The following is a 24,051-nucleotide window of genomic DNA, read 5'->3' on the forward strand; positions in this document are numbered from 1 at the left end:
GTTTTAGATCATCTTTTCCAGATCACCATGGACTCATGGATGACCACAGGACCCAATTTGGGATAATGCTCTTCAGTCCCAGGACTTTTATTCATACTATGAGGAGAAGAAAAGCTCTCTTGGCTAGACTTGAACCCAGAAGGGCATTTGGTCTGGAGCTGCTGAGTATCACTGAAGCCTCTGAAAGGGCAAGCCCAGTGGCTATAAAGATGAAAACAAAGTCTAAGGGACACTGAATTTCTGCACCAAGCAGTTTCTGGACTTCTCAGTTATATGACCCAATGCTTTCCCTTCTTTAGCTTGAATCAGTTTGAGCAGGGGGTCTCTGTCACTTGCAGCCTCAAAAGGTCTGATGCAAAATGGTTGTTTCCTTCCCTGACCACCTGCTTTCTGAGACCAACTCATTGATTCAACTCTAGAAGGATAAGAACCTACTGGAAAAGACCTCAACACCACTGGACTCTCAGCAGACAGGGCACAGCCTGGATCACTCATTAGTTCAGATGACAGACACCCTGAGGCAGCATCTCTTTTTTTTTTATTTTTTTATAGTTATTTTTTTAATTTTTTTTAAATATGAAATTTATTGTCAAATTGGTTTCTATACAACACCCAGTGCTCATCCCAACAGGTGCCCTCCTCAATACCCATCACCCACCCTCCCTCCCACCCCCCCCATCCCACCCCCCCCATCCTCCCTCCCACCCCCCCCATCCTCCCTCCCACCCCCTATCAACCCTCAGTTTATTCCCAGTTTTTAAGAGTCTCTTACGTTTTGGCTCCCTCCCTCTCTAACCTTTTTTTTTTTTTTTTTTTCTCCTTCCCCTCCCCCATGGTCTTCTGTTAAGTTTCCTAGGATCCACATAACAGTGAAAACATATGGTATCTGTCTTTCTCTGTATGACTTATTTCACTTAGCATAACACTCTCCAGTCCCATTCACGTTGCTACAAAAGGCCATACTTCATTCTTTCTCATTGCCATGTAGTATTCCATTGTGTATATAAACCACAATTTCTTTATCCATTCATCAGTTGATGGACATTTAGGCTCTTTCCATAATTTGGCTATTGTTGAGAGTGCTGCTATAAACATTGGGGTACATGTGTCCCTATGCGTCAGCACTCCTGTATCCCTTGGGTAAATTCCTAGTAGTGCTATTTCTGGGTCATAGGGTAGATCTATTTTTAATTTTTTGAGGAACCTCCACACTGTTTTCCAGAGTGGCTGCACCAGTTTGCATTCCCACCAACAGTGCAAGAGGGTCCTGTTTCTCCACATCCTCGCCAGCATCTATAGTCTCCTGATTTGTTCATTTTGGCCACTCTGACTGGCGTGAGGTGATATCTGAGTGTGGTTTTGATTTGTATTTCCCTGATGAGGAGCAATGTTGACCATCTTTTTATGCTGAGGCAGCCTCTCCTTATGAGCCCTCAGGCATGGCCAACTTCAACCTACCACCTTATGGATGGGAAAAGCAAGATCCAGACAGGTTAAGTGAATTGCCCCAAATTGCTCAGCTAAGATGCTGTCTCCAGTTCTACTTGCTCTCAGAATCCACACACTCTTCTTACTATACCAAAGAAGGCACAAGTAGGTGCTGAGTCCCAGGGAGACAAGTACCGTGGCGGGGAGGGGAAGGTGGACAAAAGAGCCAGAGCCAGGGCTAGAGCCAACCATATCTTTATTAGTCTCTGCAGCAGGGCCACTAGAGCCCATACCTACAAGGGAACTTTAGCAGGCTACTCTGGCTACTGGGTAGGAATGTTAGCTCTTCTGTTAAGACAGGGTGGGAGAGGAAATTGTAAAGGAGCCAAATGGAGAGATTGCTGGGCCACATACAGGGAGGCACACATGGGGCTTCCCACTGGATCAGGCCCTAGAGGTGAACACTGCCATCTCCCCCAGAGTGAAGGAAGAGACAAAGCCTAAGATGGTGACAGCCACAGTTATGGACAGAGGGCCAAGTTCCTGGGGACCAGGAATGCATTTCCTGATGGAAGCACCATCCTAGGGCTGGAGGTCCTGAACACAGCTTATCTGCCCCCCAGCAAGGGGACCCCAGGTTCAACTCAATTGCTGCCCCAGGCACCCCTAACATGGGAACAAGTGTTTTCTGAGCACTGAAGGAACAGGGGACCCTGGAAGCTGATAGTGGGAAGGATGGGGCTAACCTCAGAGAGTGTTTTGGATTTCAGTATGTGTCAGTATTAACAGGCAATATATTCATTATAGGCGCAATCATGAAACTTCCCTCCAAAAAGCTCACATCTCCCCTTTACCCAGCAAGCTCTTTAGCCTGGAGGGCCATCATGATCTTATCCCAGTCCCCACCCCAGCCTAAATGAACTTTTAATTCCTTGGACATGTCCATGATAATCATTGCTCTGCACTCTTGCAACAACCCTACTCCTAGCCTACCTTCTGTTCTTTACCCTCATGTGTCAAAGGATTGATAACTGTCCTGTCAAGTGTTTGTTTACTTCTGTTTTTCCCAGCAACCATGGAGGTGCTGGAGGAAAAAACCTGACTCCTCGGTCTCCAGTACCTGGGAACTTTAAGTCACATGAGTCGTTTTCTGTGTCCTGGTGTATTGGAGGGAACCATGTCTATATGTGTCTATAACAAAAGTCTGGGGTGTCTGGCAATAGATACAAGGATTTTGAGCTATGTTTGTGCCTGGGATGATAGCTTCTTGCAACGCAAGGGGTGAGAGTGGGGGAGTGGGATATGGATGATCCAAGTCCAGGGGGACTAGTGGAGAAGAAGGAGCCGAAGTACAGCAGGACTTAAATCGTGGAGGGTGGGGTCAAGAAGGAAAAGGGGTCTGTTGGTCTAGGCGCAGGGTCCACACTCCCAGTCCCAGGGCTCAGAACCAACAGGGAGACCACATGAGCGAGCCGAGCGCGGCACCTGTGGCGGCCCCCGCGAGCATGCCCATGGCCAGCGGAGCGCCCGCACTGTAGCAGGGATCCTCCCGCACTACTACGTGCGTCACGCCGGGGCCTGTGGAGAGAACGGTGAGGGACGGGGACTTCAGAGTAGGGAGCAGAGAGATCTTCACTCCTCTCCTCCCACTAGACTCATGCCCAACCCAGGGTAAAGAGCTGAGCCCACTCTTCTGCACCTCAATCGGAGAAACTGAGGCCTTGATGCGGAAAGGACTTGCACTCCTTCTCCAGGGCTTACAGGCCTTGGATCTGCTGGGACCATGGGGCTAGAGTGGAACAGCGAGGAAACTCAGTATCTCTAAGAACCTCCAGGCCACATCAGAGGATGGGCGTTCCCAACCGCCAGCCCCTGGGGCGGAAGGAGGCGGCCGCTCCCGCGTTAGCCACCAGGGGTCGCCAGCAGCTCAGAAACGGGTATTGCTGGTCAGACAGCCTAGAGAAGTGAGGTCAGTTCTGGAGTGTGGAGGTACACTGGTTCAAGAGATATTCCGAGTCTCGGGATGGGGAGGGCCCAGTGGTGGGTACCGCCCGGAAAAATCCGTGGTCCCCACAAGAGTGGTTTCTGTCCCAGCTGCAGGGGCCTGGGGCTGGATCTGGGCAGGGGGCAGGCCAGGCTGGAGACTTACCTGCATAGGGCGGTCCGTAGTAGCTGCGTACGTATGTGGCTTCATGAGCATTGGGAGTTACCACCTCATAGTAGTCCTGGTACGGGCTGTAGACACGCACCTGGGGAGCCCCACTGGGTTACTGCCCAGAAACTCCCTGGCCCAGGTTTGGGCCCCTACCCACCACACCCTGCTTAGGTTCTTCTGGGCCTACAAAACCACTTCTTCAAGGTTAGAAATGGATCCCCAGGAACCAGCAAGCTCCTGGAGAAAGGCCCTGCCTCCCCACATGGTCCATGGTCCTTGTCCTCTAAAACTGTAGCCCTTACATCCAGATCCCATTTCCTCACCCTACCCTCCTACCTATCACTCCCCTGGTCAAAAATCCTCCACAGCGGGGCACCTTGGTGGCACAGTTGTTTAAGTGTGGGACCCTTGATTTCCATACAGGTCATGATCTCATAATTTGTGAGCTTGAGCCCCGAGCCCGAGTCAGGATCTGTGCTGTCAGCCTGGGATTCTCTCTCTCTCTGTCTCTCTGTCTCTGTCTCTCTCTCTCTCTCTGCCCCTCCCCTGCTCATGCGCTCTCTCCACATAAACATCAAAAATATATAGATTTTTAAATTCCCCATGTCTCCCAACTTCCCTATGTAATCTAATATTTGCTAGCTGCTCTCCAATGGTCCCATTTGGAGAAAGCCAATGGATTTTTCTACTCTCCTAGTCACTGGGTAGGGCACCTGGCCAGCCCCCAGGCCCGGAAGTAAAAGCAGGTTGGGGAGGAAGGAAAAGAAAGGAGGGGATGGATGGAAAGTAACTAAAGTATTATCAAGCATCCACCATGTACCAGGTTCCGAGGGAGGTGTTCATATGTATTACTTCCTCTAATCCTTACTGCAGGCATTATTATCTCCACATTACCACAGAACTGGGGGTGGGAGGCTCAGAGAAGAATGGTCACTTTTCTCTCTCTGAGGGAGGAAAGCAGTCTCTCCATTAGAATCAACCCCTCAAAGCCTAACTCAGAAATCATCCACTCCAGGAAGCCCTTTTGGTTTCAGAAAGAATTCTTTCTTCCTAAGTTCTCTATGGGCTATCTTTCCTCCTGGACTTTCCTGCCTATACCCCAAATGTGAGCTATTTATAGACACGGACTCTGATTAATTTCTGTTACATATGGGATCTAGTGAATAGCAAGAACCAATAAATATACGCTGAATTAAATAGAAACTCCTAATCCATGCCCCTCATTTTACCCATGAGGTAGTAGACCTAGAGAGGGAGCAAGATCCCCTAGTCTCCTGGCTCCTTCTTCTTAGCTCCCTTCTACTCTATATCTCTCTCAAACTAGGTGTCACCCCTGAATGGTCCAACTCCTCTTAGAAGTCAGGTGTCTTAAACTCCACCTATCTCGAAGGGATTTCATCACCTTTCTATCTCCTGAACCTGCTCTTCCACAAACGCTTTTCTCTAAATGCCACTACCACATACTCAAACCAAGGCATCAGGTTGGCACTCTCATCTTCACACGCTTGTCTTCCATATCACACCAGCCACAAAGTCTCATGATTTTATCCTCTAACTATGCTCTTCTGTCCATCCTTTTGGCCAGTGCCAAGAGAATAATAAGCCATTGATTTGGCAACTTGGAAGTTGTGGATGACCTTGAAAAAACATTTTTCAGAGGAGTGGTTAGGGGGAGAATCCAGACTATGGAGAGTTGAAGAATGGTTGAGAAATAAGGCATGGAATCAACATGTCATGACATCCCTTTCAAGAAATTTGGTTGTAAAGGGGGTTTCTCTAAATACATACCTGTGATTTCAAATCCCCACGCCATTTCTTTTTTTTTTTTTATTTTTTAATGTTTATTTATTTTTGAGAGAGGGAGGCAGAGCACAAGCAGGGGAGGGGCAGAGAAAGAGGGAGACAGAATCCAGAGCAGGCTCCAGGCTCTGAGCTGTCAGCACAGAACCTGACACAGGGCTTGAACTCACAAACCATGAGATCACGACCTGAGCCAAAGCCTGACCGTGAACCTCCTGAGCCACCCAGGCACCCCTCCATGCCATTTCTCTTTGATGAGGATGCTTTCTTCATTTTTCATTCAATTACCTAACTTATCTTTCAGACTGAACCCAAGTATTACTCTCCCTGAACCTCAGGTTCTGTTGGGAGAACAGACTTAGCCCTTAGACTCTCCTTATCACAGCACCAGTCACTCTGCAGTGTCATTGTTTGTATCCCTGTGAGTGTGTCTCTCCCATCAGACTTGAGACCCACAAGGGGGTCTAATTAGGCCTCATTGGAACATGATAGCTGCCTAATGTACTGAATTTATCTCAAGTGAGTCAAATACAGAGCCAGACTGAACTAAGGTCACCCAGCTCTAAGTCCAGCCTCAATTTAGGGACAATGACCAGTTCCAGGGTAACACAGTAGGCTCAAACAATGCTCAGTCTCAAGTGACTTCCCTCACTGTGCTCTTCCCTAAAAGTGATCCAATAGAGCTTTCTGGTGGTGGGTAGCCAGGATCTAAGCTCCATGCCTGGAAGGGTCTAGAGAGATCCAAGCACTCAGATCCCCATTTTTATTTGTAGAGACTTTAGGATCTAGAGCCTGTATCTGCACGGCAGCTGCACAGTGAGCCTGTGGCCTCATCTGGCCTCAGAGAGAATGGAAAACACCAACTCATGCCCCTTGGCGGCACCTGTTTCTACCCTCTAGGTCTGGGAGGCCCAGAGGTAAACTCATATGGGTCACCTGGCAACGAGGCAGGGGTCCTCCAGGGACCTTAGGGACAGAACGTAAGGGCTTGATCCCTGATCCTCTCCCTTTCTGCAAGCCCAGCCCCTTTTGCAAGTGCAGGGTCAGCCAATCAGGAGGCCACATACAAATAAGTTCCCTTCCCTCAGAAAAGCTGTTGTTATAAGGTTTACAGCTTTTTAAACCCCATTTTTAGGCATCCCCACTTTAAACAAACTTACATCTTTGGGGTGCCTGGGCGGCTCAGTCGGTTAAGCCTCTGGCTTCAGCTCAGGTCATGATCCCACTGTTTGTGTGTTTGAACCCTGCATCTGGGTCTGTGCCGACAGCTCAGAGCCTGGAGTCTGCTTTGGATTCTGTGTCTCCCTCTCTTTCTGCCCCTCCCCCACTTGTGTTCTCTCTCTCTCTCTCTCTCTCTCTCTCTCTCTCTCTTTCTCTCTCTCTCAAATAAACATTTAAAAAAAAATCTTTAAACAAACTTACATCCTCATTTGGGTAGGGGGGATGTCTCAGAATGCTGGGATGGGAATCCTAGTCCTGCCACTGAAGAATCAAGTGTCCCGGTCAAGTTATGTAGCCTCTCAGAGCTTCAGTTTTTACATCTGTTAATAGGGATAGTCTTTCCTACAATGTCTTTCCTACAATGCCCACTCCCAAGGCACAGTGAGAATCCAACTGAGCCACGTCTATGCACCTGAACCTAGGTAGACCTAGCCTTCTGGGTTCAGTGGTTCTGGACATCAGAATTACCTGAATAACTTTTTTAAACCACAGATTTCCAAGGCCCCACTCCAGACCTACAAAATTAGAGCATCCAGAGGTAGGATATGAACGTTTAGATTTTTTTTTTTTAAGTCCTGAAGTGATTCTAACTCACAGCCACATCAAACACCACTGTACTAGAAAAGGAGTTCACAGTTGACTATAAGACCACCAGCACTCGAAGATAGGCCCCCACTGTACCCACCCCATGCCCTGCTGAGCACTGGGGACAGAGATAGGATTCATCCCCCAATCCTGCTTTCCAGAAATTCTGGGGTAGGAGGAAGGGAGACAGATGTGGACTAAATTATGATATGTGATAGTGATGCCATTAACAGAGGTTTTTCACTCCTCCTTCCTCCCTTTAGTCATTCACTCATTCGCTCATTTGGTGAACACTGCCTGAGGCCCACTTGTGCCCCAGCTCCATGCACCGGGAAGAAGGAGGGTCAAAACAGACTGTCCCTTGGGGCGCCTGGGTGGCTCAGTTGGTTGAGCGTCCGACTTCAGCTCAGGTCACGATCTCACGGTCTGTGAGTTCAAGCCCCGCGTCGGGCTCTGGGCTGATGGCTCAGAGCCTGGAGCCTGTTTCCGATTCTGTGTCTCCCTCTCTCTCTGCCCCTCCCCCGTTCATGCTCTGTCTCTCTCTGTCTCAAAAATAAAATAAACGTTAAAAAAAATTAAAAACAAAAAACAGACTGTCCCTATCACCAAGTACTCATTGAGCACCTGCTGTATACCCAGCACTGCACTGAGCCAGGCTCCATAGGGGCAGAGCTGATCAGACCCAGTCTTTGCCTTGGAGGAAGTCCCAGGTCTCATGGGAGAATAGAGACCGAAATAAAGGGACTTGAAACGAGGCCTAATAAGATGATACTAAGCATTAATCCAGCAGGCTGTGAAGGGAGTGACAATACCTGGAGGTCTGGGAAGTCCTCCCTGAGGAGGTGGTAGCCTTTGAAGTGGCTCTTAGAGGCTAAGCATCAGTTTGTCAGAGGAATAAGGAAACTAAGAGTCTTTACGGCAGAGAGAACGGCATGTGCAAAGCCTGGGAAGAGGCAAGAGGTCTGGTGCAGCTGGGAAGCTGGAGGAGCAGCTACAGCACAGGGGATGAGGGGATGTGGTAGGTGAGATTGGCTCAGGCTGGATCCTGAGAGAATGGGACTTGAGATCCTTGAGATCTCAGGCTGGATCCTTGAGAATGGGACTGTGGTTGGTGTTCTGTGAGTGATAGGTAGCCATGGAATGTTTGTGAGCAGAGAAGGGATGTGACTAGGCCCAGTTTTGGAGGCACATCTTTGTGGCCAGAATGGAGGCAGGGAGGGCTGAGCCAGCACTTACCCAGATCCGCCTCTCAACCTTACAGGGGCTCCACGAGCGGGTCACACACCTGACCTTGGGGCAAACCCGGCGGCTCCTGGGAGGGACGGTGGCTCCGGTTGGGGCCTGCTCAAGCCACAGAAACCCAAGAAGGGGGAGGGAGGGAGGTGTCAGTGGCCCTCTATATCTGGAGAAACTCAGTTTTTAACAGGCCCAACCTGAGCCCTCTGCCAGCTGGGCAGGGGAAAGAGTGGTCCTCTTCCTCCTCAGCCCATGGTAATGGAGGGAGGCTCAGAGGGGGACACTTTGCCAAAGTTACCCAGAGAAGGATCAGTAGTGTCCCTCCATAATTAGCCCACCTTCACCGGTTTTAGGCTGCTGAGGCTCTCAGTCTCCAGAAAGGACAGAACAACTCTGATCTGCCCTCCCACCCACCTGTCCTCCCCTTCACTGGCCTCCCAGCCTTGTCCTTGGCTGTGACCCTGGCCCTATATTCCCTGGAAGAGCCTCTGTCCAGAGTGGGGTATAAATCTGCAGGACATGGAGGGACAAAGCGCAGGTCACTCCTACATAGGCACAGAACAGAGAGAAGTCACGGACACAGGCATGAACACTCAGAGACACGCAGACACTGGTACAAAGACTGAGGCACAAACACATTCCACTCAAGCAAGCCCTGGGATCAGACAGGTGTGTGTGACGGCGGACAGTGGGAGGGGGAGTAGAGGGTCAGAGCAGAGACTATGGTAAACAGAGCAGCAGGAAGGTGCACAGGCAGAGGAGGGACAAGGCAGCTTCATAGAGTCACAGAGTGCAGAACAGAACGGTCAGCCCTCACCTCCTTCTGCCTCTTTTGGGTGGGACTCGTTTGCTCTGCCTATGGGGAATTTGGAGCTCAGAGCCAGGTTAGCCAACAGGGGTGTCTCTGCCTTGTAGACTACTGTTCCAGCCTCCTCACTTCCAGCTTTTTCTAATCCAGTCTCCACCCAGAAGCCTGAATCTGCTCCCCAAAGTCTGGCCAAGTCCCCCCTTCTTAATGCCCTTTGTCATTTCCCACAACGCTCCTCAGAGGTCATTTCCCCCATTTCTTTCCCTCCATGTATTATTGTCCAGCCAGGACAGACTCCTGGCACTTACACACACATACACACACACACACGTGCACATCTCACCCCTCACCTCTGCTCATGCAGTTCTTTCTACCAGTAATGCCCTTCCCTCCAAATCTCACTGACCTAGGCTCCAATACAGGCTCTTCCGCTGACTTAAGACTATGAGGCTTTGGACAAGTCACTTCCTCTCTGAACCTCAACTTCCCTATCTGTAAAATGGAACTAAAAGTACAGCCCTACCGCAGCTGTTGGAAGATTAAATGATATAACTGATGGCAGGTACTGAGCACAATGCTCAGCCCTCAGCAGGTGCATGTCTAAGAAGGGTTCTAAATACAATCCAGTCTTCTCTGCTACTTTCCAGCAGAGTCTCTCTGAGTGAGATTGGGCTCCACTGCACCACACATAGAAGGAGCAAGCACACAATGTGGAGTCAGGCAGATGGGGTCAAGGCCAAGCTGGGCTATCATTGAGCTGGGGGCCTAGGGCAGCTCCTCAAACCCACACCTCCATCAATCACTAGGCTCTATTGACTCTACCTCCTAAATATGTCTTATCCTCATTAGCAAGGCCTTAGACCAGACCTCCAGCCAGTCACCAGGACTCTGTCCCAGCCTTCTAACTGGTCTCCTGGCATCCACTCTTACCCTCTACAGGCCATTCCCTACTGACCAGCCAGACTATATTTTTAAAACACAAATCTGGTCTGATCTGTTCATATCATCCCACTGCTTAAAAGCTTTCAATGACTTCCTGGTGTTCTTAGCAGAAACCAACATCTTAACACATCCCATAATGCCTGGCCCTGCCAACCCTCCTACTCCCTTTGCTCTCCCTTCCTAAGCTCCAGCTGCCCCAGCCTTCATTCTGTTCTTAAACTTACTGAAGTCTTACCCTTTCTCAGGGCCTTTGCACATGCAGTTCCTCTGCCTGGAAAGCTGTTCCCTTTACCCCACCCCACCCCTTCTACACAGTCAATTTCTGTTTATCCTTCAGGGTCTCATCTTTAGCCTTGTCTGAACTCCCATCTGGACCAGGCCACCAAGGTGGTCACACATTGAATGCACGGTGCACATCTCTGTCAAAGCAGTTAACACCGTTGCAATAGAATCATTAACTGTGTGAGTAGTTGCTTCCTCACACCCGGCTGCCCACTAGATTGAACCCAGGAGAACAGGGCCAACATCTCTTTACTTAGTTCACCTCTGATCCCTGCCCTTTTTCAGAGTGCCTGAATATAGTAGGAACTCAGTAAATAATTGTTGTGTGGATGAATGAAGCTCAATCTTATCCTTTTCAGAGAGGTAATAATAATCCCAGCCTCACAGGACTGTTGTCAGGAGTAGGTGGAACTGCACCTGTGTCACACCTAGCACATAATAGTTGCTCAATAAAAGACAGTTCCTTTGCCCCAGCTTACATGCCACCCCCTACAGTCTCTCTCTCTTCTCCAAGCACCAGTTGTCTGTCTTCTGTCCTTTTACACTTGGACTCACAGTCTCTGAGTCCACACAAGCCTATTCACTCACATTTATGGGAATTGAGAATTCCTGGCAGGTGGAGACCGAGTCTGAGTCACCCATGATTCCATGGCAGGAAGGGGTGGGGAGGGGAAAAGGAGGGAATGGGGGGCTCACCGGGGTAGAATTCGCCTCCAGTAACGCCGTCTTCCACGCTCTGCAAAGCAAACCCATCAGACCTTGAGGAGGGAGTTTGGGAGATTGGGCCCCTAGCTGTTAAGACTTTCGTCCTCAACACAGCCTCAGCCCCAGTCTCCTGTAAAGGGGGGAGGTCCCCTTGACCCCCTTGGGTAGACAAAACCCCTCTCCCACCCCAGTCACACAGACAGAGCCCTCATTTGAGCTGGAGCCTCCTAATTCATTCTTAGTCCACAGTCTGCCCCTCTTCCAGTTTCCCCGTCTAGACACTAGACAGCTGGGTTTGGGTGGTCTCTTTGGGGCCTTCGGATTCTGGCATGCTTGGGCTGGTTCTCTAGCTGCAGCTCACCTCCACACCCCAAACCTACACACACACAGTTCCCCAACGCTCTGACCCCAGAGCCCCGTGAGGGCCGAGTGGACACAGGACAATCAGGCCTTTGTTGGTTGCCATGGCACCTAGCTAGTGTGGACAAGGCGGCTCTGTGCTTTGTCGGGCCAGAGCTCAGCTTCCCCCACTCCCACACACCCCATCTCTTTCACTCTCCTACAATGCAAAGGCCTACTGACCCCTCAGCCCAAGGGTAGGAAGGGAAAGAATGTGAGTAAGCAGACACACCCGGCCTCACAGTGTGGATCTGCATCAGACACTGGCATGTCTCTGCAACACAGTGGGCTGCCTCTGTGAGGCGGGGCAGGGTCTCCACCTCAGATCAAAGGCCACCCACTAAGGCGTCTCCTCAAGAGGCAGTGGGAAGGGAGGTCCTTTACGGATGCCACAGAGTTGTCTGTTCCTTTGTATCACCCCCAAGTGAGGGCTCATCTCAGAGCCTGCTAAATACACGATGTATGATCAAGGACCACACACCTGAGGAGAGGCCAGTGTGCCCTCTCCTCCCTCCTTAGTCCCAGGTTCCATCACAGGGTGATGTGAGGACTTTTCTGGGTACCACACCAATCACCACGAGCCATTCAAATCCACTCTGCCCAACCTCTTCCCTGTTGACTGATCTTTGTCCCCTCTTCCTACACTTTGGGAATCAGAAGGCCCAGTGAGGAGGAAGCATCCGGTTACGTTCCCCAAGATCTCTCCCTATCCTCTCCTGAGAGGACTTACACGGCATCGTCCTTGGTCTCTGCGCACAGATACAGGCGGGAGCCCTCCCGGAGGTTCACAATCAGCAGGCCATCTCGGCTCCGGCCCTCTGGGGGCTGCACATCTAGAGACAGACACACACATATGGGGTTTCCACGGGGCACAGGCCCCAGTAAACCAGAAACAAGAATAGGGACGGACCTCCAGGTCCTGTTTATTGGCCATTGCCAACCTCCTCTGATCTCACACACTTTCTCTGGGATTCTGCTTTACTCTTCAGAGCCTTTCAACCTTTCCACGTTGCCTATTGCCATAGTTAGACATCTATCAGTTACCCTGTTATGACTGTGGCCTGAGCCCTGGTTGAGGAGATTTGCTCTGTGACTCTAGGCCAGTCACTTAACCTCTCTGATCCTCCTTATCTCTTTTCATCTTTATCCAGTTTCTAGCACCCAGAGGGCAGGAACCTTGTCTGACTTACCTCTGTGACCCCAGCACAGGACCCAGGCCCAGCACAGGGTAGGAACTCAATAAGGAACCGCTATCTTAATTCAAACCCACATGAGTTGGAGTTGAGAGACCCAGAAGCAATGTCTATGGAAGCCCTCTGAAGCTGGCAAGAGCCTCATGCAGATGTTATCAGACAGACACAATGGGAGGGCCATGGACATAGTCACAGTGCCAGAGGGAAAAGGGCTTCTCACCGTGGCACTCTTGGCCGATCTTTATGCTGCGGACATTGAACTGGATGAGCACACGATCCTCCTCGTCCTGTGCAGTCTCATCACGGTAGTAGCCCAGGGTCCCATCCAGCCACAAGGCAAACCAGTTTCGCTTCCAGCGGCGGAGGATGGAGCCTGTGCAAAAGTTCACATTTGCTAGGCAGGCTGATTTCAGAGCCTGCTAGGGGGCAGGAGCCCTGGACGGGCTCCCAGAATCCCCTCACCCGCAGCCCCCAGTGTTATAACCATGCCTTTCTTGTCTATCTACCCCCTGAAATGATGGCAGAACCTCTTTCTGCCTTGCTTACCCAGTGCCTCCCTATGTGCTTATGGGCCTAACACATAGCAGAAGCTCCATAAATGTGTTGAATGGTAAATGAATGACCAGATTCCTTCCTTGGGGGCTTCCAAGGCCAAGCCCCAAGTTTCAAGGGTAAAGGCCTCTTCCTACCCTGAGCCTCCATCTAATCCCTTATCTTGCACTTGTATGACAGTTGTTTCTGTAGTGTCAGCCTCTTCTACCGGACTGGGGTGTCCACAGCTCCCCACCCTGGACTTGGCACCCAGCAGGACCTGGGTTCAGTGTTTGCTGAATTGAATGAACTGAGAATGGGTCATGGGGTGTTGGAGAACCCCTAACCCAGGAGAGCTCTTCTTCAGATCATGATTCTGGTCAGAGGTGGGTCTGGAAGCCTGAGCCCTACCTTTGGACATTTTACGACTGAAAATCTTAACAGAAAAGGCAAAGTCATAAAGAAGCTTCTTAAGGCTTTACAGATCCCAAAGCATAGAGGCATTTTCATATTATTCTGAGCCTCGTTCCATGGCCAGCCCTGGGCTAGTGCTGTGGATATGCAGAGCATCAAACCCAGTCCATGCCCTCGAGGAGCTCACAGTCTGGGGTCAGTATGGAGTGGGGGAGTGGTAAGACCCATAGATGAAGGCAGTTACATTTTGGGGGGATCCGTGCTATAACAGAGGTATGCATAACGCACTGGGAACAGTGTAGGGAGCCTCTAACCCAGCTTGGTGCTACAGCAGAGGCGGAGTGGAGGTTAGAGGAAAAGTCAGAGAAGGCTTCTCCCAGAAGGGGACATTTTCCAAGCAGTCAGGAATAGGAAGGACACTCCAAGCAGAGGAAAGAGTATAAACAAAGGAGAAAGGGTAAAAAGGGTCTTGTTTCTTGGGAGAAGTGTTCACTGTGGCACACCTAACAAGCCACTTCCTTCACCCCTGTCCCTGGACAAGGTACACAATGGACGAGGATTTGGCCCAAGGTTACTTACTCTGTCTCCACAGCCAGCCGCCCCTCACCAGGGCCATTTCTTCAAAAGGACTTTCCAGGGTGGAGTCAGGTGGAACCTGTCGGACAGAGGATTCACAGGACACACAAGCCTCATCAGCAGCTCCGGGGCAGCTCCCCAAAGAGAAGCCCCCAGCCCTGCCCTCCCTGGGGAAGCCACCGAGAAAACGTGGAAACGTTTAAGAGAGTGTTAGTAAACAAACAAGGGCAAGCCTGCCGGTCTCCTTCTCCTTCTCTGCTCTAGAAAGATAATGGGAGCACTGTCCTCGTGGGGTCAGCAGGGCAGCCACCCATTGTGCGGGGGTGGGGGTCAGGAGCCTGAATTCCAATCTCAGCTCCAAAACCTTTGCCATGTCCCTTCTCTCTGGCTTCTGTTTCTAGATTTGTGTCTATGAGGCAAGTAGAGGCTGGAGTGGGGAACAGTTAACAATGTTGGAAACCCTGGGAATTTGAAATGCTGTCGGCACAGAATATTAGAATCATGACAATGAATGAGGGACTTTCATGATAAAAAAAAAGCTTCCCTCCCATTTGAATCTCACCTGAGCCGTTTACAAAGTGTGTAAAATAATAGTTCAATAGCTTCTATTATTGACTGAGCATTATATGCTGGATATGCTTCTCAGTGCTTTTGTCTATTATCTCATTGAAACCTCATGAAAATCCTTGTTACTCCCAGAAAACAGGCCTGGAGAACTTCAACCACTTACGCAGATCCCCTCGATTAGTAAACAGAGGAGCCAGCATTCACACCCAGCAGTCCCAACTTCTAACCATTACAACAGTAGGAGCTTTTAAAACTCTCAATACCCAGGTCATACCCCATAACAATTAAATCAGAAGGTCTGGGGCTGGGAGGCAAGCACTGATAGTTTTTAAAGATCCCAGGTGATTCTAATGTGCAGCCAAGTTCTGAAACCACTGCATGTACTATACCACGTCACCTTGTCCCCACTGTAACTCTGTTGGATGGGTAGAATCTTGACTCCTATTTTACAGATGGACAAACTGAGGGACAGCAAACGACTTGTCCGTGTATGCGATGGAGCTTGGACTGGAATCCAGGTTCCCTCTGTTCCTGAGGGCGACTTACTTGCGAATAGGTGGCTCTGCCCCTCCCCCACCTGCTTACACCTGTTGCTGCGTAGCAAGAGCTGGAACACCTGAGCTGGAACGCCTGGCTTTGTCCCTACTTCTCCTGCCACTCCCTCCCCTCTCCAAGCCCTACACTGGTCAGACAAAGAGGGTCAGGTGCAAACTCCCTCTCCAGCCTCCCCTTGATGCACCCACCTGTCTACACCTGTGGCGGATGCTGCTGCCAAAACGGCCGCTACTTGATGCTTGCTGTTACCCAACCTGCTGCGCCTGCGCTTTGTGTGCCCCAGAGAGCCTGGGGCATCAATACCCGGGCTGCGCCCCGGGCCTGGCTGCCCCTGGGCCCCGCCCCCAGGTCCCGCCCCATCTCCTGGGAGGGGATGGGGCGGGGAGAGATGCGCGATCACGAGGCATTCTGGGACTTGTAGTCTGAAGCCCTAGAGCTGGATTGCACAAGGCCTGTCCTGGGTGGAAACCCTGTGTTGACCTGGAGCACAGGTGAGCAGATGCACCTGCAATTTTATTTTGCCAAGACATCTGTGCGCTCATTTATCATGAAATACATTTCCTAAGAATCATTAACTCATTCTGTAGAAAAAAGTAAGGTAGTAAGTAAGTAAGCCAGGCTCCTAGTCTTGTCACGTTTTTTCAATACTCGGTTTGTGCCTGGCACTGTTCTGGATGCTAGTGGAGGGCACAAAGGAGCACCTGACAAGGCCTTCCCTCCTTCCTTTCCCAGCTTCCAGTCTGGTGGGATAGACTAAATGGAAACACAAGTAGAGCACAGGGTATGATTTAACAATGGGAGAAAAGAGTCTGACTTTGCCCAGGAGGTTCAGGAAGGCCTCCCAAGGAGGCTAAAAAGGGTTCTTGAGGGATGAGTAGTTTCCCAGGGGGTAGACCTAAGAGAATCATATGAGCACTGATCAGAAAGTTCAAAAGATGGGGCAGCTGGGTGCCTCAGGCAGTTAAGTGTCTAACTTCAGCTCAGGTCACGATCTCACGGTTCATGGGTTCAAGCCTTGTGTCGGGTTCTCCTGACAGCTCAGAGCCTGGAGCCTGCTTTGGATTCTGTGTCTCCCTCTCTCTTTGCCCCTCCTCAGCTTGTTATCTGTCTCTCTCTGTCTCTCAAAAATGAATAAACATTAAAAAAAAAAATTTTAAAAAGGAAAGTTCAAAAGAATATGCAGTATTTCAGTGTGTTTGGAAAGTACAGTGCAGGGGTGGGGAGGGCATGGGGAGTGGAAAGGGATGAAGCTACAGGTTTTGCAAGGACATAACATGAAGCCTGGGATGACAGGCTCAAGACTTACTTGGGTATTATGACATAGTGACTGGAGCTTTGGGGGTGGGGGTTTCAAGATGGAGAGTTAGGTGGTTTGATTTGTGGGTAGAAAAGATCTCTCTAGGGCATAGTCAAAAATGAAGGAGGCCCAACTGGAGAAAGAATATTGTTTCTGTATCTACAACCTGGGCTCCTCTTCCAGGATCATTTCCTAAATAGCTTAACCCCACCAAACCCCAACTAAGAGCAGATCCAGGATGTCATTCAGAGAACAGGGATGTCAGGGCCTGAAGGGCTCTTGGTCCTAAACCCTGTCTGAGAGGGGCACCCACCCTGCCCTGGACCCTTCTTCCTGTCCCAGAGACCTGTTCCTTACCGGGGCTGCAGGACTCATGGTTCCTGGGCGGCCAGGGCAGCATTTCCCAGAAGGTTCCTGCAGGGGGTCATTTTCCTGAGCGCCTTAAGAGATAAAGGGATCAGGAAGATGCTACCAAGTGGGAGCCGGAAGGGGGAGGTAAGAGGAGGCATACAGATCCTAGAGAAAAATCGTCCTCCCTCTCCAGTCACTCCCCAACCTCCCGGACTGATCTCAGCTGCTGACCTTCATTCAGTTCATTGGGTAACAAATCATCGGTAATTTGGTTGTGGTCTTGGCCTAGTATCTCTAAGATTCCCGAAGCAGGGGCGGGACGGGCCTCCTCCCACGGTCGGGGCGTGGCTAAATCTGCTTTCTCCAGCCTGGCCGGACAGTGCCATCACCCCAGCCCTGGCTGCACAGCCTGGCTCTTTAAGCTTTCTCTCGCTTCTGAATTTCTGTAATCCTGACCTTGAGCCACCCCGGAGCTTCGCCCCTTCGTGCTGTGCGCGCCTTGCTGAAGGATTCGCCATGACCAATCCTATTAGCCGCTGAGCTCCTACGTCTCCGTGCATCCCCAGGAACCAGCTTTACCAAACCACAGTGCCTTTCTGACCCTGAAACGTCCCACCCCTGCCTTCTCCTAATTAAATATCCGCCTCACAGTGCAAGGAAGGAAGGGAGAGAGTAAGGGAGGGAATACAGACGGTAAGGAGGGGAAGGAAGAGAAGGAAGTGGAGGAAGAAAGGAAGGCAGGAAGAACGTAGGAAGAGAGGGAAGGAAGGTAGAAAGGTGGTAGAGAAGGGAAGGAGAAGCAGAAAGGAAGGATGAACGGAAGGAAGGAAGGAAAGGGTGGAGCTGGCCTCAGGAAATCTAGACCTGGATTCTGCCCCTCTCCCCAACTCTCCTTGCTCCCCTCTGTGAGGGGCTGTTTGGTGTCCTTCATAGAGGAGTGGGGGAACAGGGCAGACAGCTCCTAGATTACATACTCTGGATTTAGCAACTATATGAAAAGAGAAGATTCTCCTGCAACAGTGTGTAATTCAGGGGGATGAGTCCTCCACCACCCTCCCAAAGAGGGGATGCTATGACAAGAAAAAGGAGAATGGTGAGTGGCAAACTAAAACCACGGGTACCTGTACAGAATCTAAATGCAGCCTCATCTGGCATATGTGTCTAAAATGTTGGTCAATGACCCTCTTTGAGAAGCTGATAAAGGGTGTAGATTCTGCTCTCGGGAAAAAATGCACACACATATCACATTTTGCATGTAATTCCTGGGAGTTCATAGACCCTGAAGCCATGACGATTACCGCTGAGATTGTCTTTAATTTCCAGAGCTGTGTAGACTGTTGGAAAGAGTGTGGGTCAACAGGTGAGAGATGCTGAAAGCATAGCAGGAGTCCCAGCTCAAAAGTCTTGGCTTTGAGAGACTGTTTAATCAACTGAAATGTATTGAGACCAACAAACTAACAAGTAACTTTCAGGTTTCTCTTGTAACTGTGGTGCATAGAACCATTGGCAGAGAACAAGTATTTGGCTATTTAAAATGTCTCTAGTGGGTGAACAGTTCATATAATATATTGTTTAGAGAATAGTGAACTAGCTCATCAAGTTAAAATTTACCACTCATATTTTCAAGACAGTATGATATAATGCGAATAACACACTAGCTCTGTTTTAAAATTCTGAAATTTATTTTAAGGTGCAATTTGATCGAAAGTAAAAAGTTATGTGAAAGGTTTTTCATAATAATCTAGTGACATATATACCATAAAATTCAGTCTTTTAAAGTGTACAATTCAGAGGCATCTGGGTAGCTCAGTCAGTTAAGTGTCAGACTTCAGCTCAGGCCATGATCTCACGGCTTGTAGTTTCGAGCCCCACGTCGGGCTCTGTGTGGACAGCTGAGAGCCTGGATTCTGCTTCGGATTCTGTGTTTCCCTCTCTCTCTGCCCCTCCCCTGTTCATTCTCTGTCACTCTCTGTCTCTCAAAAGTAAATAAACATTAAAAAAAAAAAAGTGTACAATTCAGTGTTCTAATATATGCAGACTTGTGCAACCACCATCGCTAAATAATTTCAGGACATTTTCATCACCCCAAAGAGAAACTCTATACCCTCTAGTGGTCATTCCTTTCCCCCAACCCCTGGCAACAACCACTACCTACTTGGTCTCTATGGATTTGCCTCTTCTGGACATTTTGTTTGAGTGGAATCATGCAACATGTGGCCTTTTGTGATGGAATTCTTTCACTTAACATGATGTTTTCAAGGTTTGTCCACGTTGTGGCGTGTATCTGTATGTGTATTTCATCCCTTTTTTTTTTTTTTAAGTTTATTTACTTATTTTAAGAGAGAGAGAACATGCACACAGGGAAGGGGCAGAGAGAGAGAGAGGGCGAGAGAGAATCCCAAGCAGGCTCCGTGCTGTCAGCACAGAGCCCTATGTGGGGCTCAGCCTCATGAACTGAGAGATTATGACCTGAGCTGAAATCAAGAGTCAGACACTTAACCGACTGAGCCACCCAGGCATCTCAGGGTACTTCATTCCTTTTTACTGACAAATACTATTCCACTGTATGGATATACCATATTTTATTTATCCATCAGTTGATAGACATTTGGGTGGTTTCCACTCTTTAGCTATTGTAAACAGTGCTGCTATGAACATGTGTGTGAGAACTTTTGTGTGGATATATGTTTTTATTTCTTTTGGGTGTGATATTGCTGGATCATATGGTAACTCTATGTTTAACATTTCATGCTATCAACCTGTTTTTCAAAGGGGCTACACCGCTTTACATTCCCACCAACAGTGTATGAGAGTTCCAATTTTTCCATATCCTCATCAACTTTGTCATTGTCCATCTTTTTTATTATAGCTGTCCTAAGTAGGTGAAAAGTATTATCTTGTTATGGTTTTGATTTGCATTTCCTTAAATAGCCAATGATGTTGAGCATCTTTTCATGTGCTTATTAGCCATTTGTACATCTTCTTTGGAGAAATGCCTATTCTAATCTTTTGTCCATTTTTAATTGGGTTATTTGTTTTTTATTGTTGGGTTGTGAAAAGCTTTTAAGCTAAAAAGTTATAGATAATTCAAAAATAATTTTGAAGAAAATTAAGTGAAATGGTATAGGGCCCTTCTTGTGTTTCAGGAGTTTGAGTAGAAGGGTTATGTGGAGGCTCAATGGACCCGGAAGGTGATATACTTCCATTTCCTGGTTGGGAGTGTCCAGAGAAAAACCCAGCCCATGAGGGAGTATAAAGAGCACAACTTCTTGGTGGAAAGCCGTGGGTTTGGGATGGGGTGAGGGATGACCAGTATCCAGGCTTCCTGGGGCATAGGGAATCAATTTTCTGTGTCAACCTGGCTAGGTTATAGTACCCAGCTTTTCCATCGAAAGCTAATCTAGGTGTTGCTGTGAAGGTATTTTGTAGATGTGGTTAACCTCTACAACCAGCTGAATTTAAGTAAAGGAGGTTATTCTCAATAATCATCCAATTAATTGAAGGGCCTTAAGAACAAAACCGAGATTTCCCTGAGGAAGAAGACTAGTCAGTCTATAGACTATAGTCTCAGCCCCTGCCTGAGAGTTTTCAGCCTGCTGGCCTGCCTTACTGATGTCAGACTGGCCAGCCTGCACTGTCACATAAGCCAATTCCTCGAGATAACTCTTTATATATGAATATGTAGCCTACTGGTTCTGTTTCTCCGGAGAACCCTTACCGATACAGGGGGGAGGTAGATGTCTTGTCATGAACTTCCCATTTGAATCTATTGAAAACACCAGATGTGTCTGACAGAAGGGGAACTGAGACCCTCCTATCTCAGAAGAAACAGCACCCCATACCAGAGATGGGGGGCAGTGCAACTGCTCCCTGAAAACTGCTCCATCTGGATCATCATCTAGAAGCTCAAGTTTAATTATGGCTCCCATTGTTCTTTGTTTCATGTTTACAATCTCTTTTCTTGAGATAAAAAGGTTCCTTTCAGCCTCCTGTGCTCTTGTCCAATGGTCATGATCTTTTAGTTCAAGGCAATAAAAGGATAAATGATGCTTTCCAGATTTTCTTCAAGGTCTTTTTTTAATGTTTATTTCTTTCTGAGAGAGAGACAGAGCATGAGCAGGGGAGGGGCAGAGAGAGAGGGAGACACAGAATTTGAAGCAGGCTCCAAGCTGTCAGCACAGAGCCCGACGCGGGGCTTGAACTCACAGGCCGTGAGGTCATGACCTGAGCCAAAGTCGGACGCTCAACCGACTGAGCCACCCAGGCACCCCTTCAAGGTCTTTGACTTGCACTCTGAAGGTCTTCAGCTCTTCATTTGCATGCTCATCTTGTCATTTGCTTCAGAACTTTCCTTTTCTTGCTCCAAGTGATAATCTTTCCGGACAGATAATTTCTCAAGAGACTCCATTTCTTCCTCTTGATAAAGTTTATCACTTCACATCCTCTCCCCTGGAGATTTTGGTCTGTACTTTTTCAGTGGAGGTTTGTTCAACCTGAAGACTTTTTAATTTTTACTTAAAAATATTATTTTTAATGTTTATTTATTTTTGAGAGAGAGAGAGAGGCAGAGTGCGAACAGGGGAGGGGCAAAGAGAGAGGGAGACACAGAATCCAAAGCAGGCTCCAGGCTCTGAGCTGTCAGCACAGAGCCCGACGTGGGACTCCAACCCACAAACTGGGAGATCATGACCGGAGCCAAAGCTGGACGCTCAACCCACTGAACCACCCAGATGCCCCTCAACCTGAAGGCTTTTAAGATGATCTGTCCTGTTGGCTTTTCTGTTCCCTTCTTTAGCAGTGTTGATGTAGAATTGACGTCTCTCTCCATCTTGGATTTTTAAATGCGCACTCGACTTTTCAATATCAGCCAGTGTCCTCCTGGCTCTTCTTGTCTGGTCATAAATACTGTCTCCACCTCCTGATTCCAACTTATTATGTATGTTGCCTTCCCCAAGGGAAGCTGTTAGGTCTTTCATCTTTAGCCAACATTCCTCCAGAGACTTGATCTGACTCTTCACACAGGCCATGGAGTTCTGTATGAAGCCCCTAAACAAAAGGTGCTTTTGTTACCCGTATGGTTTTAAATTTGCTTTTGCTTTTTCCACTTGTACTTTTATAGATTTGGTTTCTTTTTACGGATTTGTGGGTTTTTTTATTTATTTGAGAGAGAGACAGAGAGCATGAGCAGGGGAGAAGGGCAGAGAGAGCGAGAATGCCAAGCAGGCTCCACACTCAGTGTGGAGCCCCACGTGGGGCTCGATCCCATGACCCTGGGACCGTGACCTGAGCCGAAATCAAGAGTCAGACACTCAACCAACCGAGCCACACAGGCACCCCACAGATTTGGTTTTTTTATGGATTTTGGATCTTTCTCATGAAAAAAGAGATGGGCTTATCTTGATCTAAGTATTGAGGATTTTCTTTTCCTGGCTGGTTTGCTGTTAAGCAGAAGATGATCCAAATCATGGGGTTTGATGTATCAGGTCGTCAGTCACTTCTGGGCTTTTATCTTCTTTCACCTCAGGGTGAAATTGATGGGAACTTTCATTTTATGAGAACTATGCTGAATTGTTAATGGTATGCCCCTTGACTCTTGGTATAGAAAAAAATTTTTTTAATTGACTGAAAAATTCTGCCTAAAACCAAGAGAACTGTTAACATACCTACCATCACTGCACACACGACTCTCTCCCTTGACTCTGGGAGAGTGACACTGGTCTCGTTCTGCATAGAACTCTACGGCATCTCCCAGTTTGCCAACAGCGCAGATTCAAGGCAGGATGAAACCCCTCCATGGCACCCAGGCTGCACAGAGCCCCCTGCTGTCACCGAGTCCTGCTGTGCCACATTGTGGAGAACACTGAGCAAGGTTCCTTCCAGAACCAAACCTGTCTGGCAACTGGGCAGACCAGAGTGAGAGGGTCAAGGGGGCACAGCCCTGTGTCAAATACCCTGATACCCTCAACCTTATGCAGGGCTCCTTCTTTTCTCCTGCTTCCTTTTCCACTGTGGCCCCCAGGAGGACTCATTCTATTCTCTGTGCACACTGCTCCCTCCGCCTGAAAGCACTTTCTCTTGCTGCCTATCCTGTAGTCACTGGGCCTAATCATCCCTGTGTCCCCAGTGCCCAGTGCAGGGCCTGGCACAGAATAAGTGCTCAGTGCTCCACACATGTTCATGAAGAGAATGAATGGGTAAACGGTTGAAAGAGGGACAAAGCCATCATTTGCTCTCCCTGCAGATTTACACATAACACTCACTGTGTTGCCTCAGCAGATGGTTCCCTTAGGAGAGCTTAAAACTCCTTTCAGAACCGAGTGCCAGATGGTGGAGAGAAGGGGAGGAGGTGGCAGCCCTGCCCTGGCTCCCCATTCCCCCTGCCATCCCCAGTAAGAGACTTTGAACAGGTTAGCTAACCTCTCTGAGTGTCCTTTCCTCATCTGTAAGCGGGGAGAGCAAAGCCTGCCTCCTGCCATGTTATGAGGATTAACACAAGGGCCGATAGAAAGCCCTGCAAGTAAGGAGTTCAAAACATTTTAGTGAACTTTTTGATTCCATTATCAAGGTATTTAGCAACTCTTTCCATTCTTCAAGTATTCAGTTATTCCATGCAGGTTTAGCAAGAGCCTCATGGTAAAATAGCTTATAAACTTAAGAAAAAAAGAGATAAAATTCTCTTTACTGTTAAGATTATATACCGAGTAAACATAAGAGACTCTAGTAAAAACTACTAGAAGTAATGAGAGAATTGGAAAAAGTGACAGCATATAAGATAAACATAGAAAGCAAAAAGAAAAAAATTTTTTAAGAACATTTTATGTTGAGGGGCACCTGGCTGACTCAGAAGAGCATGACTCCTGATCTTGGAGTTGTGAATTCGAGCCCCGCGTTAGGTGTAGAGATTACTTTAAAAAATAAAACCCTGGGGTGCCTGGATGGCTCAGTCAGTTAAGTGTCTGACTTTAGCTCAGGTCATGATCTCATGGCTCTTGAGTTCAAGTCCCAC

The 24,051-nt window shown here is 48.7% G+C and overlaps 2 protein-coding genes across 10 annotated transcripts in view; one reads left to right on the forward strand and one right to left on the reverse strand.

The window, feature by feature from the left end:
* Positions 1–1,667: 1,667 nt before the first annotated feature.
* PLEKHB1 (pleckstrin homology domain containing B1) lies at positions 1,668–17,555 on the reverse strand. Of its 8 annotated transcripts, XM_042904876.1 has the most exons (9): positions 17,277–17,555; positions 17,052–17,134; positions 14,279–14,354; positions 12,975–13,127; positions 12,292–12,394; positions 11,154–11,193; positions 8,426–8,530; positions 3,578–3,677; positions 1,668–3,006 (listed from the first exon to the last, which is right to left on the reverse strand). In XM_042904876.1, the coding sequence occupies exons 2-9, from the start codon at positions 17,067–17,069 to the stop codon at positions 2,870–2,872; spliced, it is 732 nt and encodes a 243-aa protein (XP_042760810.1). In that variant the 5' UTR covers positions 17,070–17,134; positions 17,277–17,555; the 3' UTR covers positions 1,668–2,869. The 8 variants fall into 8 exon arrangements, with proteins under 8 accessions (XP_042760810.1, XP_042760809.1, XP_042760811.1 ...); XM_042904875.1 differs by lacking the exon at positions 17,277–17,555 and having other exon boundaries at positions 17,052–17,199; XM_042904877.1 differs by lacking the exons at positions 17,052–17,134; positions 17,277–17,555 and adding an exon at positions 15,586–15,742.
* FAM168A (family with sequence similarity 168 member A) overlaps positions 3,094–24,051 on the forward strand; it is a 235,585-nt gene continuing 214,627 nt past the window's right edge. The window contains exon 1 of one of the 2 annotated variants that reach the window (XM_042904870.1): positions 3,094–3,397. The gene's annotated coding sequence lies outside the window, so the exon portion shown is untranslated. Of the gene's footprint in view, positions 3,398–15,795; positions 15,889–24,051 lie in introns of those variants that run through there. The other variant, XM_042904869.1, reaches the window with a different exon arrangement.

The sequence above is a fragment of the Panthera leo genome, chromosome D1 (assembly GCF_018350215.1).
Source record: "Panthera leo isolate Ple1 chromosome D1, P.leo_Ple1_pat1.1, whole genome shotgun sequence".
Lineage (NCBI taxonomy): Eukaryota > Metazoa > Chordata > Mammalia > Carnivora > Felidae > Panthera > Panthera leo.

Coding starts and splice junctions, on each gene's coding strand:
- PLEKHB1 (XM_042904876.1), bottom strand. Junction 13,128..14,278: donor CGGCTGGCTGTGGAGACAGA/GTAAGTAACCTT, acceptor ACTTTTGCACAG/GCTCCATCCTCCGCCGCTGG. Junction 11,194..12,291: donor GAGACCAAGGACGATGCCGT/GTAAGTCCTCTC, acceptor TTTGCTTTGCAG/AGCGTGGAAGACGGCGTTAC.